Here is a 16,698-nt window from a genome sequence, read left to right as displayed (position 1 = left end):
GAAGTGCCTTCCTTCATGTGCTTTCCCCTTTCTATTCTTCATGCTGACACTGCGATTGAGGGCAAGAGCACGGCTGTAAGTATGTTAGGACTAAAATGAGTCTTGCCAAAGAATGTTCCTAAACAAAAGGTAAAGATGGTGGTAGTTGTGTTTTCCATATTGGAGCAAAGTTTGCTGAGTTTGCAGGCATCCAGAAGTCAAGGATCCGAACCAAATCAAGGCTGTCCTTGCTCTTGTTAGGTCCAATGAAGGCAGCTGAGATTGCTCCTCCTTTGCTGTCACTCTGTGGCTCTCATGCTGCACATTTACTGAGGGAACACTGGGGAACTTCACCAGAGAAAATCAAACCCCAGAGACCTTCCCCTCTTTTCTGCTGGCGTCTTCCTTTGCAAATGTTTCTTCTCACTGTTCTGCAGGGCTTACCTTTGCCTGGAGCTAGGTTACACTGTGCCAAAGCTGGGCCAGCGACCCAGCCCGTCTCTGCACAGTACCTGTGTGTCCGGCTGCTTGTTGGGAGAGGCCAGGACAGCAACTATCAAATGGAGTCATCAGACTTAACTTCCCTCTTGCCTTGGCCCATCTGCCCGTTTCTTTGCCATGTGTTTCCTTTAGGATCTAGAGGAGCTGATCCTAAGCCTTCTCTCCTTCAGCATGAAGGAGTATCTGCTGTGGGCAGGAGGAAGAGCATCCACCAGGACCATTACCAGGGCAGTAACTCAGTACCAGGCTGAAAGTCATTACAAGCTCCTGGAGGCAGCCAAAAAAAGTGTAAAGCAGAGAACAGTTTGAACAAGGTGTGGGTGATAGGCACCATTGCCTTCCCTGTGTTCCCTGCAGCTACAGCAGTGAGGGGTGCAGATGTGAGATGAATAACGTCATGCGTTTCTGTTGCATTATGTGGTCTTTGGCGATGTGAAAAGCCCCAGTGGGCAGCACTGTTACTTCCATTTTGCAGATACAGTCTAAGGAAAATGTGCCCAGGAAAATGTTGCATCTCATTGACCCAGCAAGTTGCCCATCTTTCCCTTTCAGGATGAAGTGGTTTCGTGCTCTCTCTTGCCTTTCAAGTCAAGGATTAATGTAGCTGTATTTGGCAGCACTGAAGGGTCTGCAATTATGTTAATTAGACATTTTGATTAAAAACCAACTTTCTGTTAGAAAATAAACTTCCTTGTTGAAAAATACTAGCTCTAGAGCAAATGAAGAGAGGAGCTGTGTTTCCTTCTGTTTCATATGTTCTGTGCCTGGGCTAATTTAAGATCACTTGTGATGTATTTATTCCCCAAAACTATAGTCTATTTATTATTATTCACTAGCATCTGTTTGTTAAACATTTAAATATTTGCACACCCAGAGCTTATTATTTCAGGCGTTTATAATGTACCCACCCATCAGTGATTTCATTTTGGCAGACATAAAACCAAAGCAGCTATTCCTTATATTTGCCAAAAAAGCTATTGTGATCCATTCATCTTTTAAAAATCATCATTCAAATAGAAATCTATACAGCAAATATGCTGTGATTGCTGGTAAGAAGGGAAAACTGTTGATCATTTGTTTGTCTGATGGAAAAATAATTGCTATAGGCAAGGAAAGGAACTCCGACCTGGTTGTTGCTCCTAGTCTTTCCAGACAACTTTTGTGTTCCCAGGCTATTCACGCTCAAAATCTAAAAGACAGATTGAATAAAAGGGTATTTTTTTTTCACTGTATCATGAAGACTGCCAGACTTGGCTCTGGCAGGCTGTGAGAAGGAATGCATTTCAAAGCAGAGCGTTTCCACCATGAATGTCTCAGCCCCTCGCTGTCAGCAGGACATAAATGAGAAGTAACCCTTCTGGTGTGAGCTGGCCTGACCCTTTGCATTTCACTGGAGGGCAAGAGCAGAGCTCGCATTGCGCATGATTGCTCTCCGTTCCCTTGGACAGCCCAGCTTCGAAGGCATCCTGCATTCACTGAGCCCAGCAGGAGATTTGGCTCCGCCATAAAGTTCTGATTCATGCTCCTTGCAAGCTAAAGTTGGGTTGGCTTCGTTCATCTCTGCTTAAAAAATGCATTGGCAGGGCTGCACAAGTCATGCACATTCCAGATCATGGATAAGTCAAGGAGAAGTGGGGGGGTGAGCCAGCCCTGGCTTCAAAATTGTGATAAGCGTGATTAACACGTCCTGTTCTTGGGTAGCTTGGTGGCATCCAGCCTCTGGTTTCAGCAGTGCCATGGGTGCTGCAAAGGCTCACTGTAGGGGTTGAAGCGAGCCACGGTGCAGAGAAGGGCTGTGTGCCTCTCCAGAGTGCTTTTCCCTTGTTCTCATGTTGCTTGCAAAAAGGGTGTGTTGGTATTTGGTTGTGAGGGGAGCTTGGCTTCCAAGTTGCTCCATGGTGACCTCTTTGATAAATGAAGGGATTGCATGGACAGACACATCAGTTGCTCTCCCTGGGTTTGCTGGTGGGGTTAGAAACCCAAGCAGAGACAAAAAGAGATGAGACTTTGCTGTGTTATGGGAGATGTCAGGAGGAACTTGAGGGAAACTCATTATCCTCCACCCCATGCCCCCAAAACACAATTTTCCAAGTGATTGTATGGCAAAGCAGTTCCAGTTCCTGGTGCTTTGGGAAGTGTGGGTCTGAAATCCTACCACGTACCAGTCCTTTTGATCACCGAGTCTCTATGTATATGTTTCACTGTCTGCTAATGGCTTTTGTCTCGTTAAATGCCAGTGAAGCTGGTCGCTGTGAAATCAGCTTGAAGCATTTATAAGTCATTAGACTTCAAAGGAAAGAGGCCTGTACCACAAGCCAGAGGGTAGGAAATGGAGTGGCAAGAGGATCCCGTTAATGGAGAACAAAAATAAAGCCCAGACAGGAAGGAAAATCCTATAGGTCTGACTCAGAGCTGCAGTCTCAGCACTGCACAGAGCTGCATAGAGAGAAACCCCCTGGCTTGGCTTCTGCCCGCACCAGACCCCGATGCCCTGAGCAAGCCTGGAGCCTACAACAAGGGTCCCACTTGCACCGTCTGTCGCAGGGATGTCCACTTCTGTGGCCAGCACTGGCGTTTGGCAGTGGACTTGTACAGCCAGGACTTGCATGGCAGCAGACTGCAAGGTATCAGACACATGCTGCTCCTCCATCATTACCACATTGGTGAGAGAAGATGGGGATGCAGTTTGCTGGTAATTGTTCCCTCTTCTCTCTCCTTGAGCATGCTTGCCACTTGAAATGTACTTTGTTCTGATAAGGGAACGTGCTTCTGGGTAGGTACAGTGCTTTTGGTGAGAACCAGATGTGCAGGGGATAGGTCTTGATGAAGTGATACAAGAGAGTGTTCCTGGGTGTTGCTGACCTGTTCTTCTCCTTCTACCTCTCCCATTTCAGGAAAGATCCTCTTCCGACGGAGTCATATCCGCGATGTTGCAGTCAAGCGCCTGATACCTATCGATGAATACTGCAAGGTAAGGGGAGGTTTCTAGCATCAGCCAAAGACGAAGCCATCACATTCCTTAGGTGCAGGAGCTGTAGCAGTGACGGTATCCTAGGACTTTACATGATGGAGGAGAATCTGGATTTTGGGACTCAGCCAGACTTTTGGGAGGGATGTTGTGGCTGGAATGACGAGAAAAAGGATAGAAGTGAATTAGTAAATGTGTCTTGACCGCTCTGCAGTGGGGCTGTGGATGAAAACCACTATGGGCCAGGATAGTGGATGAAAGCAGAGTGATGGAGATGTGCAAGGTGTGCTTGAACCTACGTGCTCCAAAGCACATGGGGGAAGCTGATGGTGCAAGTAACTGCTTGGCTCCAGCAGGGTGTGATCAGCCCCTTGTCTTCTGAGTCACTAAAATGTGCCAGCTACATACAGACATGCACAACCGTAAATTTAATTTTTGGGAAGAAAAAGTCCCTAAGTGATAAGATGCTGCAGCCATCTCTTGCAGAATGATGCCATTAATGGCATAAAATATAATGAATCCATTTGACTTAACAACTGGAACATAATGGCTGATGTTATATGACCCACTTAGAGAGCTGCTCTCTCCTCCTCCCGTTAATGCATTACCAAGTAATAAAATGTGCACTGGGCCTGTCCTTCCAGTGGCTGCTTCTTAACCATAAAGCTGCTGAGCTGAAGGAGGGTGGGACCGAAGGGCTGCAGAGACGTGGAATGAGTATGGAGTCAGTGGCAGCAGAGAAATGTCCCTCCTGGGCATGTCGTGCTGCAGGTCACAGCTGCAGGGTCCCAGCATGCTCTCACTGCCGTGTTTATCGTCGGAGGTGGACATTGCACGTGCTTGGAGGGTGGTGGTGCAGAACAGCAATACAAAATATCTCCTCCAGGTTGGCCCTGTGGAGTGAGAATTGAGGGTTAGGTGAATATGCTGTGAACAACTTCCTGCAGAAAATTGTGTGAGAAGGTTTTTGTTTTCTTGTCATCTCCTGGGAGAGAGATGGAGTGTCTTCATTCTCTGCAAGAGCCTGGGAAAGAGGGTGGGTGAGTTTTGGGGTAGAAGTAGGTGAGGAGAGCAAGGGAGGGAACCTCTGCTTTCACAAAGCAACGCTCTTGCTGGGCTTGGAGAATGGCTCTGTTCTGGGTCCCTCCATCCCGAAAAATGTGGCAATTTAAAGTAAGGTGTGAAAAAAGCTGCAAAAAAATCAAAGCAACTGGTAAGAGCAACCAGTCCAGAAATGAGACTTCAAAATATCATAAGAAGGATGAGGAGGGGGAGCAAAGGCCTGAAATTTCTTCCCATTTCTCTCGTGTTCTGCATCTTTGTGTTCCACATCTGTTGCTCTTTCTCCTGGTGTGGGAACTGCCTTGCTTCTGTCTCAGGGATTTTGAGAAAGTGTTAGCTGGAGGGTTGATGAAGGAGTTGTGATGCTCTACCCCAGTGAGACTGGGTGGACCACTAAAAAAGTTGCTGCTAGAGAGTAATCCTTTCTCATTCCCGGAAAAATGGATTTCAATGCAGCAAGGCTTCTCTGTTGTTGCTAAATGACTTTTCTCCTTGGACTTGCTGGCAGCAGGGCAGGTAAGGTGACTTACTCTGGCTCAAATATGATGGGCTGAAGCCGTATGCTGATGGGCTGAAGCCATATGCTGATGGCCCTCCCCAGTTCACTCCTTTGGGTGGCACGGCCAGAAGTGGGACAGACATCATGCTATTTGTGCCACTGTCTTTGGTTTGGTGGTCATATCTGCTGTAGATCACAGCCTGCTGGACTGCAGGGTGGCTTGCTTGACTTGGTCACCACTGTGCCAGCTGAGTCAGCTCTAGGTGGGCTTCCTTCAAGATGTCCTGAAAATGAGCTGTGGGTCTTGTCTTTCGTCCTCCTGGCGCAAGGCGTTTTCTGTGATCATCCCTTGCTATCGGAGGATGCCAGAGCCTTCTCCAGGCCACAAAATAAGAGCGATTTTGGCACGGGAAATTACATAGATCACGGGGTGCTTGAAACTGGGGAGTGGTATCCACATGGGAACGACATCCGTGCAAAACCCAGTCTTTGAATAGCCCTTCCCTGGACCCAAAAGCGATGGAGTGAGTAGTTTTCTCTCTCTGTCTCTCACATGATGTGGATCACAGCTAGTCCATCATTAGTGGTCTGTCTGCTGGGCTGGCAGTGCACGGCTGTGTGCTGAATGGCTGGAAGGGCTTTTGGGGGCCAGCAACTAGGTCAGTGTGGAGCCACATCTGATCTGTGTGGTAACCCCGGGGCTTTGCAGATGTGGCTTTGTCTCTGATGCAGAAATGAGTGGAGGTTTGGTTTGTACACAGCGCTGTCACGAGACTGCTGTGACAGCAAATGGAGGGGAGAGGTGATTATATAGAAAATTGGTCAGATGTCTGCTCCAGGTCAGGCTGCAGCACTGCTCCCTGATTTCACATCATCCCGTTTTTCAATTGCATGTCTTTTTTTACTTTTTGCGGTCACCATCACCCATGGCTCCATTCTCTCCCATGAGCAGAGAGCAGGGCAGGGCTGCCCATCCCACTTTCCTGCCCAGCCCTTGCTGCAGCTCACATTGGAAAGCACCTACAAGGGCTCTGTCCCAAGGCAAATATGGCTGTCCCAGACCCTGGCTGCAGCTCCCACGGATGTGTGCACTCTCACGCTGCAAGTCCCACTATTGAAGCCTGCCTTTATGCAGAAGGCTTCCTCGAAGGGAAAGGAGGAAAGCAGAGGCAGTTTGTAGCTCCTGCCATTTCACAGTGCATGTAGCGGCCTTCTTGCCCTTGCCCTGATGAGCTGGTGTCCACGCTTTTGCCTCCTGCTGCTTCTCTCCTTGCCTCTTCCTGAGCTGCCATTGCAGAGCATTTCTGGGATGTGCTGGTCAGGGCTGACAGCACTGAGTCTCTGCTGTGCGTTAACGCCATCCTTTGCCAAGTACGATGGCTCTGTGCCTGCAGCACAGCTGGGAAACTGAGCCCTGTCATGGCCAGGAGTGTGGATGCTGGGATGGACATCCCCGTGGCTCTTACCATGCAAGGGCACGTCAGTCCAGAAGGCTGGAGCTGGGCTAAGCGGGGCCTGGGAGGTCTCTGCTTTTTCTCCTTTAGTCTTCAGTTGCGGCTGGGCTGGTGTGGTGGGTGTAACTCTGGGTATTGCCCCACTCTGGTGTGTGTTTGCTGTGGCTCTCCCCTGTGTGGCTTTGCGCTCCTGTGTGCCAGGGACCGCGTGGGTGCCAAGTTTGGTGCCATGGTCCAGTCCCCTGCGCTCTGAGGGCCTGTCCTCTCTTGGCTCCTTGCACAGTCTTGATGCTTCCCATCACCTGTGTGTCTGTTTTGTCCGCAGGCTCTGATCCAGCTGCCTCCCTACATCTCCCAGTGCGACGAGGTTCTCCAGTTCTTTGAGACACGACCTGACGACTTGACGCCCCCCAAAGAGTAAGTTGTATGGGTGGCTGTCACTGCCAGGGTGGTGATGAAATGCAAACTGCCTTGAACTTGCTGGTATCGATAAGTCTGATGTTCACTGATGTTTACCCCTGCAAGTCACAAAATTGGGATTTGGAAGTTTTCTTACAGAGGGAACAGGGGCTGTGCAGCTCAAAGTGGACACTTCTGCCCAATCAGTCAGCTTCTGGCATAGTCTTCTCCAGTGGGGAAGTGGAAACACTTTTTTGGGACCCCATGAGTGGGTCTTGAGCCACTTTCTACTTGCAAATGTTGGTTTCAAAAACATGGTCAGTCTGAAAAGCCTCATTTCACATGGTTACTAATGTCCTCTGCCTCATTCAAAGGGCTCTTTCCCTTTGCCATGTCCATAAGCCCCATCCGTAACAACGCTCCAGAGTCTTTCCATCCAAAACAAGGAATGTTTGCAAGGAATCTCGCGTGTCTTACGCAACTCTGTGTGGTTATAAGTCTTGTGACTATGAGCTGCTTTGGCCAGGAGCCACCCATCTCTTACTAATCACAAGCAGCATAAATCTGAGCAGCTGCCTCCATCTCCCGCTATGCTGCTCTCTCTTTTTATGCTGCATGTGACACAATGCACAGCTCTACCAAAAGTTGAGCAATGGAGGAGGCTTGATTGATTGTGAGAGGAAAGGCAGTAAATTGATTTGACATCATTCTGTATTGGAAGGATGTGAAGGTTGATAAAGGGATTTTGTTTTTTTCCTCTGAGCAGCAACACAGGGCCCTTCAGGTCTCCAGCTAAGTATTATGCTTCTGTGGACTGTATCTTCTCCCTGAGTATTCAATTTTTTTCATTTCTTCTCTTAACTCCCCCTTCCCCTATCCCTGTTTTCCTCACTTGGCGCCTGTCTCTATGTGCCTGTTCTGTCATCATTCCTCCCACAGCTTGCTGTCGCTTGATGAGATTGGTCTGAGGGCCCTGGAGCCCATTAACTAATTGCTTGCTGTCGACTGGTGCTCTCGTCTGTCCTGCCCAGCTATTGCTCACCACTTAACCTGCTGCCCCGGCAGTCATCCCTCAGTGAAGGCGGCAGCTCAGGGGCAAGCAAGAGACACAAGGAAAAGATGATCTTGCAAGGACATTGGGTGGGGGTTTATTATAGGGTTTAACAGTCCATGGGGCTGTTTTAGGATGTGGGGGTCTTCCTGTGCGTGAGTCTTGGAGCCCTCCTTGAGAAGGTGGTGAGCTGCGTTGCAAAGGGAGTCACTGAACCCACCTATAGCTGAGGCACCATCATGCCTGATGGATTGAAAGGCAGCTTCAGTTTTGCACCCAGTTTCCTCACCTTTATTTTGTCTTGTAGACTGAGCCAGAAATTGGGCAGGGTGGGTGCTGGGGTTAGAACAAGGAGCACATTCAGATATGGAGACCTTTGGGTGCTGAGTGTGAGCCCCAGAGTGATGCCGCTCTGCTGTGTTTGAAGCTGTAGCTCCTGGCAGTGATCAGTGCCATGTCCCTCCTTGTCTCCCTGGTTTGGGTCCAACAGAACGGGGAAGCTGAGGCACCAGCCCGAAGTCCAATCCCAAACGTGTGCTTGTCTTGCGGGGTCCATCCTCAGGTACATCCCGTGGTGTCCTGCAGGGCTGCTGAGCCACTGCAAAATTGCCCTGTGTTTGTGAGTGTTTGGCCATTGCAGCGTGGGTGAGCCCTGCTGAATCTGGCAGTGAATCGTGCTCCCTCCCACTGCCTGCTCCTCTCCAGGGAGGAGAGGCAAGCTTGCAGCATGCAGAAGGACACAGCAGGTGACTCTCGTCCATTTGCCTCCAGCAGCAAAATGCTACAGCATCTCAAGGACGCCTCTGTTGTGTTTCCTATCCCAGCCTGAATGCCAGAGGGGAATTTATTAGCTACAATTCAAAATGCTAATTAATAAAAGTCCTTGACTCTCTCCTCTGGAGAGATTGGTGGGAGCCCTTTCCCAAGCGCTGGCCCACCTCCAACTCACCAATAATGAGATGAGGGCTGTGATAGACGGCTGGGCTGGATCGGACGTGATGGCGTGTCTGGGGTTTGGCCGGATGTCATTGTTCATCCAGCAGATAAAATACTTTTCTCCAGGACTTTGAAAGGGAGCCAGGCCATGAACAGAGAGGAGGAAAAAAAGGCAGCGTTTTGTGCTGGATGGCTGAAAGGTGGGAATGAGGGTGGAAAGAAGGACTGGTCAGTGTGCTCGGTGCCAAGCCAAGCAGCCGCTCTTATGGCACCATGGCTGGGAGCATTCCTGTCCCTCACCTCAGCTTCCCCGGCTGACACCTCAGGTCACAGCACACCCACAGGAGTGGCAGCTGGTGGCAGTGAAGGGGACGTGCCTTTGGGTGCTGTTGGATGAACCCTCTGCTTGATTTTGCCTGGGATGCAGGGCGAGGATCCACCTAACGTGCATCACTGCGGGATGTCAAACTGCTTTCAGGGGCCGCAGCTGACTGCAGTCTGTGGAGCTCTGAGTTTAACTGCAAAGGGTGAATTTAGTCCTCAGATCTGGCAGTGTTTGGGAATGGAAAGAAGAGGTTGGACAGCCCATGCATCTATCTCCAGGCTCCTGTGGTGTCTGCTTTCCCCAGCACTGAAGCTCTTGCTGGGGTGAGCCAGGGCTTTCCTTCTGCGTTCCTGCAGTGCAGCTCCCTTCAGTGTGCCCTTGCCAGCGTTGGGAGCACCACCAAAAGCAGGTCACTGCTGACTTCTGGCCCTGCAAGCTGAGTTCCTCAGCCCTTCTCCATCTCTTGCCTGCTCTGCAAGCCCCAGCAAGCCCCACTGGCATGTGCAGAGGGAGATCGAGTGGCCAGGAACTGAGTGGAGGGGGAAAGAGTCAAATGCTGACTTTGCACATCCTTTTTCCCCCATTCCGGTTGGGCGGTAGATCACAGCTGGAAGTGGAGCTGAGACAGGAGTCTCCAGTAGTTGGGGGATGAAAGAGGGAGGTGAAGCCCTTCCTCCATCCCCTCCACACATTGTTGCCAACTTTCCATTGTCCTCCTGCCCAGAGGGACCACTTCAAACAGAGCAGATTGAGGCTGTGGTGTTTCTACTGGCAGTGACAATCAGTGGCTTCTGTGATGTGGATCCCTGTCCAGCAAGCTCTGGACTGGGATAACTCAGCTGCTTCCACCTCAGAAGGCTGCCCAGTGATGGGTCAGTGGGGCTGTAATCCAGTGGGATTGGTTAAATTTGGGAAGAGGTGACTCCACAGAGCAGTGGTGGGGGGCAGAAGGAGAAGGGAAATGGTTGTGGTAAGAAAAATCCTCAGGAAAGTTAACAATCTGTAGGGATGTAGGACCTTTCTCCCTGGTGTTGGATGGCAGCCCCGGGAGAACTGTAGTTTCAAAGAAGAGAAACCACCAAATTCCTGCTCCCTGTGTATCTCAGCAGGTCTGACCAGCAGCAGGATACTCAGTTGTTGAGGTGGGAAGTGGCTGTGTGCACCCCCTTCACCTCCCATCCACCCTTTTTCAATTTAAAGCCGTTTTTAGCCACAGCAGTTTCTGAAATAAGGCTGGGGAAGTCTGAATGGCTGGGCACAAAGCCACTGCTGAGTCAAGGCATTTGGCTGTGAACTTTCCTCGCCAGCTGAATTTCAGCTCTGCGACATGCGGAGCCCAGGTTAACTCTGTAGTGAAGCAAGACCCTAAGTGGTTATTTAATAATTGTCCCCAGTGTATAAGCAGGGCGTGCTGGGGAAGGAGCCCTTGTCGTGTTGATTCCCAGAGGCTGTGGAGCTGCTGTCCTCAGTACAGGACATGCCTCTGGCTGTGAGGAGCCTCTTTTGTTAGAAGCATCTTTCATTGTTTTATTTTTGGTAGCTGAGCATCCCATCATATATAAGATACCTTAAGTTTTTTTTAACCTTTTTGCTTATGAACCTGATTTTTTTTCTTCTAGTGAGGGCACAGGGGCCTGTAGAGTAAATTTACTATCTCTTAACATGCTTAAAAGATGCCCACAAGCACCCCTCCTCACTCCTTCTGGGGGCTGTGGTTTCACAGTTTGAAATCTACCGGCATCAGGAGGTCCTGGTGTCTTAAAAAGCCATAAATTCCTCTTCTCTAAACTGTCTTTGTTCTTATATGCTGTTCCCGTCCATCCAGCAGGTCTCCTGCAAAGGGAGAGCAGGGTCAGCAGGCTGGTCTACACTCCCTGGCTGCCTGCAGTGGCTTAGCGCAGGATTGGGGTGCGCAGCAGTGCCGGCACCAGGACCCTCTGAAGGCTTGTCAGGGCTCATGGCCTCTAGAAGAGCAGATGATAACAGAGTGGAGTCTGTGTCTCAGCCTGGGATTACATCTGTGCCTCTCCTGGTTTTCGAGACTCCAGTTGGGGGTTTGGCGGGTGAACTTCAGCTGCTGTTGCTCCCTGCTCGCCAAGGTTGCTTGGCTTTCCCAGCTGCTACCACCCAAATAGGTGTACTGGGAGCAGTGGGTGGGCCGTGGGGTGATGGGAATCAGAGAAACCTCACATCTGACTTGCCCAGTCTGCAGATGGATGAGGAACCTCCTCCTGCTGCCACTAAGCAAACATCCTCCAGGAAAGGCATTGTGCACGTCGCTTGGGCTGCTGCTGCCCAGTTGAGCTGAACTCCAAAGCTGTTTGTATGAAGCCAGAGCTGGGTGGCTTTCCCTGCTGCCCTCTAAGCCACTGGCATTGCTGTGGGACTGTGCTCTGCTTTAGAAGGTGGCTTCTGGGGCTTGGTCCTTTCCTGGCAGGAAGGCAGCCGAGCAGGCAGAGGGGGTGTCCCTCTGGCTTTCATGTGGTAACGCAGGTCATCCCCAGCTTCTGCTGTTTCTCCCAAGCAGCCCTGGGCTAAAGGGAGAGGATTTTTGGGTGTTTCAAGGGCAGTTCAGCTCCAGTGCTGTGGATGTTTTCCTTGCTGGGGTGGAGGACCGAGTGCCGAGGGAGTAACCCCACTCCTCCCTGCCTCATGCCAGGGTAAGCTGTCACTGTCACTGGAGGGAGAAGGGGACAGCAGGACTTAGGTCCCATGTGTGGCCTGAGTCCCAGCTCTGCTGACTCAGCAAAGAGCCGTGATGGCTGGGTGCTGCTCGTGCTGTCTGTGCTGGAAGGTGTGTGATAATGAGCTGGGACCTGACCAGATGAGGAAGCGTATGCTGCTAACGAGGTGATGCCTGCAGCAACTTCAACCCCCGAAGTTATTCTATTAATACCGAAGCCCTGGTGATGTGCGGTTTGGCGGGGGTGGCCCTGGCAGTTGCAGTAATGGATGGCTTCCTGCACGCAGACTGACAGGGACTCCAGGCAGGCACCAGCACCAATAAATCACAGAAGAGAGAACTGGGCTAAAATGAGAATCAGCCCTGATGGGATCTGAGTGTGCCAGCTCGCATGGGCTGATTGAAAGTTCCTGTTTGGGGCCACGGTGCTGGCAGCCATCGGCGAGTGAAAGATTTATGCTTGGTCCAAAGCACCAGAAGAGGATGCTGGGCAGAAATGTGTTTCCATCATTGCAGCAGGGACCAAATCTGTTCCTTTCCCTTGTTTCCATGTATTGGAGGTGCAATCATAGCCAGTGTCCTTCAGAAGCGAGTCTCTTCTCTTCCTGCTTCCCCATAGCTTTTCATGTGGTTACCTTTCCTCACACTTCACAGAATCACAGAATCGCTCGGTTGGAAAAGACCTCTGAGATCATCATGTCCAACCATTGAGTTGTGCCAGGAGCAAAAGTTTTCCTCGTCAGCCTTGAGTGGTGTTTGGAGGGTAACAGGGACATGAACTCTTGGGCCAGGTGACAGGAGATTTAATAGAAAAAGGCAAGTCTCAAGTCCCTAGTTAAAGATGTAGAGGCTGCTCCATCTAGGAAGCCATCTGGGGAGTTTTTGCTGGTAAACTGGAGATCCCCGAGTTGATGGATGTTGGTTTGGTTAAGAACGCTTGCTGGCTTGTGGCTTTTGAGCCGTGTCCTGCTATCCAGACAAATTACAGCTTGTATAATGAACTGTTTGTTTTGCAGTTCTGCTGGTGCCTACGTGCAGATTCCCCAGGAGCTTGGGCTAGATCTCAGCTCCAAAGTACTGGTCTCCTCTATTCCCTGCTTTGAACTGTCTTTCCTAGATGACAGAAGACAGAAATATCAGAGGGGTTGAATCCACTCTGCAAACATAGGCGTTGCTCCAGCCCAAGCTGCTTGCCTGGACAGAGCACTTGATTTTCTGTGCTAACAGGGCAGCTTTCTGAGCCCAAAGGTTCACCTTGGCTGCCTCTCCAGTGGTTAAACAGAGAGGTAGCACCGGCACTGCAGCATGGGGGACAGGGCCTCCATTCAGTGCTCCTTGGAGCATTTGCTAAACATCAGTTCTCCCAAAACAAGAGCTCTGTTGTACCCCAGTTCTCAGTCTGTCTCCTCTGCATAAACTTTGCTGAGACTTCTAACATCTCCAAGCTTGCTGAATAATTACAAGATGAACTATCTCCCGATAGCTATTTTGATGGCATTACTGTATTACAGAAGGATTATTTTTACAGAAACTAGGCTTTTTTTCTGTAGATGTTTTCTTGGAATGGTGACCTCAGATCCATCTCATCTTGCATGTTGATGGTGGCTCCTGTGTGGTTGGCTCTGCAGCAGCTGGAGTTGTCTTCCTAAGTTGGTGCTCCAAGCCATGTGTTGGGACACCTTCCTCCTGTAAGTCCCACTGCAACGTGAGCTCTTCTGCACAGCAGCCTCAGAGCCACCTCCCTGCAGCACACCATGCTCTGCTAAGCCTAGCAGCCAGCATGCCTGCGTGCCTGAGGAAAGAGTTTAAAGCCAAGCGAGCTTGTAACAGTTTTTCTCTAGACACTGTCTAGCCGTTAGGGGTTTTCTGGTGTTATAATTAATGGTTTTTAATTAACATTTCTTGTCGAAATTATGACCCTGCAAGCCCATGAAGACTTTCAGTGTCTGCGATGCCCTACAGTAAGGAGTTAAACAGCTCACCTACATATTGCCCAAAACAGCCAGCTTCTGTTTGTTCTGACCCTACCTCCCGAGCTGTTAGCTTTGCCCTCACCGCAGCCCTGTGCTCCCCATCTCACTCCTTCCCATCACTGGATCCAGAGGGATGCTGTCTGGTATACCAGAGAAGATGCTTGAGAAACCTGACGCTTTTTTTCCTGATAAAAAGTGGCATGGGCAGTATTATTTGGTGCTAAGAGTTCTCCACGTATGAGAGTTTCCTTTCAGGACTGCACTGGGGGATTGTTGGGCTCTTGAAGGACGGTGACCTGAGCCCACTGCACCATGAGACTGTCTTGTTGGTCAGTGCTTTGGGTGAGACTGGTCCCACGGGAACCCTTGCCCTTCAGTGTTCCTGACAAGGAGCAGGGAAAGTCCTGAGAAGCACCTTCTGAACCACTCCTGGGTTTACCACCCGGGAAGCTTTGTGGGGCTGGTTGGTGGCACACAGTCATAGCTGTGTGCCGGTGCCTTGTGACTGTGTGGTGTGTGCCTGGTTCATCTGCACAGCCTGGCTGCTGTGGGGGTGAGAGCTAAATGAGTTTTGCAGTAGAAGACAGTGTGTCCTTTCCTCCTTCTCTTCTGGAGCCACTGGTTTCCATGCATGCTGGCTCTGCTGCATGCCTTTCTCTGGTCCATGGGGAATGGAGGAGGAGGAAATGCTGACGGGAGTTTATTGCTGTTTCCTGTCTTGTCTGAGCTCTTGTCCCCTCTGAGGTAGTGGGCTGGGGCTGCTGGTCTTCAGACCTGCAGCGCTTTGTACCCTTGCCAGGAGCAACCCAGCAGCGAAGTGAAATCACAGCTCCTTCCTTGCCCCCTCACTCAGACAGAGCAGCCGGTGAAAGGAAACAGGGGGATGAGTTACAGTAATAGGTTTAGCAGATGGCAGCAAGAAACCAACAGTTATTTCCATCAGCACCCTCCCATCAGCAGGAGGGTGCCGTGCCCACCTGCTGATCTCCAGCACAGTCATCTGGCCTTGCTTCACCTCCCTCCCCTGCTGTACTGCTGAGCTGGGGCAAATTTAATGGGGCTTATTCATAAACTCTGATTTAGCTCCGCAGTGTGGTCTCTGGTTAGAGATGTCTTCGGGATGCTCTGTCCAGTCGATTCCTTCACTGGTCTCTGGGATCTAACATTCAGGTTTTTGCATTGTTCTGTGGTCTCTGAATTGAACTGAGAGTCTCCATTTTGTAGATATCAATGTCCCATTTGTTTCTAGTCCATCCTTGCTGCACTTCATTTAATTTTATTGATAGCTCCGTGGACGAGTACCAGAGGTTTAAGGTGCAAAGGCAAGGGGGCAGTGGGAGGTTGAGGCACTGTGAGCAGAACGCATTGCCAGGCTGGGTGGGCAGGCTTTGAAAGCAACCGAGTCCTAGCATCACCCCAACGCTCCAGGGGAATAAAATGTCTGCAGTAATTATGGTCTGAAAATGCAGATAAGCTTGAAAGAGAACAAAGCGTAGCCCAGCTCTGGCTGGCTTTATTGCTGAGCATGGAGGGATTTATCTGCTTGGCCTGAAAACAAAACAAGGGGAAGGGGAAAGTTGTTTTGCCAGTGACTTGATAAGCAGATGAAGACACTCCTTAGGTCCATCTGGGCTGGTCCAGATGCCTTTCCAAGCAGCAGTCAGCAGCTTGCAGCCTCAGGAGGGTCCCCTCTCCACCAGGTGAATATTCTGCTCCTTGGAAACTCCAGTGCTGCTCTGTGCTTGTCACTCTTCCTGGAGGTGACAAGGATCGATGTGTGTCTCTTGGTACCAGAATATTTCATCTTGGCCTCATGGTCTTGGTCTGTCACATGTGAGTCTGAGGAGCAGGGATAACGATCTCCTCTGTAAGTGAACAGGGAGCAGGTGACTGCCACCCCACACTGCAGCAGCATTTCAAGGCCACAGCAGTGAATTATGTGAAAATGTTAGGATCCCTTTTGTAGCAACATGGACCACTGTGGTTGGGCTGGGAACAGGACTGGTGCTTTTGTTTGGGTTTCAGGCTGGTCGGAGGTCTTGTTTTGTTACCCATGATTTTTTGAGGCTTGTCTGGGCCTTATTTTCCTTGATTTGGTTTTTAATCATGAAATGGCCCAGATTTCATTGTGCCTAAAGAAAGTTGTGGTTGCACCCTGGGTTTGAGGCTGTTCAGCAACCATGTTTCTTGGCAGCAGTCATATAGAGTCCTCTTATAGAGGGACCCAGGACCTATGGTTTCTAACCCATCCTATCAGCAATGTGGCCAGCACTGGCTGTCGTGAGAAGACTTGGGCTGAAGCTGCCTCATTGCCTCCTCATAACCACTCACAGGTCCTGTTCGCACTTTTCTCTGCTGCACAGCCCTGGTGTTCATCCTCTCTACAACACTTCAATGACTTGTTCTCTTTTGGGGTACAAATGTTTGCCTCTTCTGCAGCCACTCCCCATCCTTGTCCACGAGAGAGGAACTTCAGTATTTCCCTCTCTGTGTGTCTTCAAAGTGGTGCCACTTCTGTGGGAGCTGTGGTCAGTGCTGGGAGCAGTTTTGGGGGTTTGGGCTTCCCCTGCTCCTGACTCTGCTGCCAGCTTGTCCCAGTCTGCCTGCCTTTGCCAAGTGGCATGGTGGGAGTCATGGCTGTCAGACCAAGCCACCAAGGAGGCCAGGCCAGCAACCTCACCCTGGGAAAGACAAAAACATTAAATTACTAAATGGGGGGCAGGAGAGATGGGCTGTTTGCAAGGCAATGATGCCCCATGTCACCCGTGGGGATGTTAGCTGGTTGAGGGCAGTCAGCAGCCCCCCCAGGGCCATCACTGCTGTGCTTTTCTGGGTGGGGTTGTCACTGGTTGTCAACAGCCCAATTGC

General features: G+C 50.4%; 1 protein-coding gene across 1 annotated transcript in view; it reads left to right on the top strand.

Annotated features, from left to right (window-relative positions):
- The window catches only part of SH3PXD2B (SH3 and PX domains 2B), a gene marked incomplete at its 5' end in the record, with an annotated part of 59,472 nt that overhangs the window by 27,780 nt on the left and 14,994 nt on the right, over nt 1-16,698 (top strand). Inside the window, 2 exons of the mRNA XM_010180808.1 lie at nt 3,375-3,451; nt 6,789-6,880. Of these exons, the coding sequence (XP_010179110.1) occupies nt 3,375-3,451; nt 6,789-6,880 (169 nt within the window). The remainder of the gene's footprint in view (nt 1-3,374; nt 3,452-6,788; nt 6,881-16,698) is intronic.

The sequence above is a fragment of the Mesitornis unicolor genome, unplaced genomic scaffold, assembly GCF_000695765.1.
Source record: "Mesitornis unicolor isolate BGI_N332 unplaced genomic scaffold, ASM69576v1 scaffold1823, whole genome shotgun sequence".
In the NCBI taxonomy this organism is placed as follows: Eukaryota; Metazoa; Chordata; class Aves; order Mesitornithiformes; family Mesitornithidae; genus Mesitornis; species Mesitornis unicolor.
This window is presented reverse-complemented; position numbering and strand designations above follow the sequence as displayed.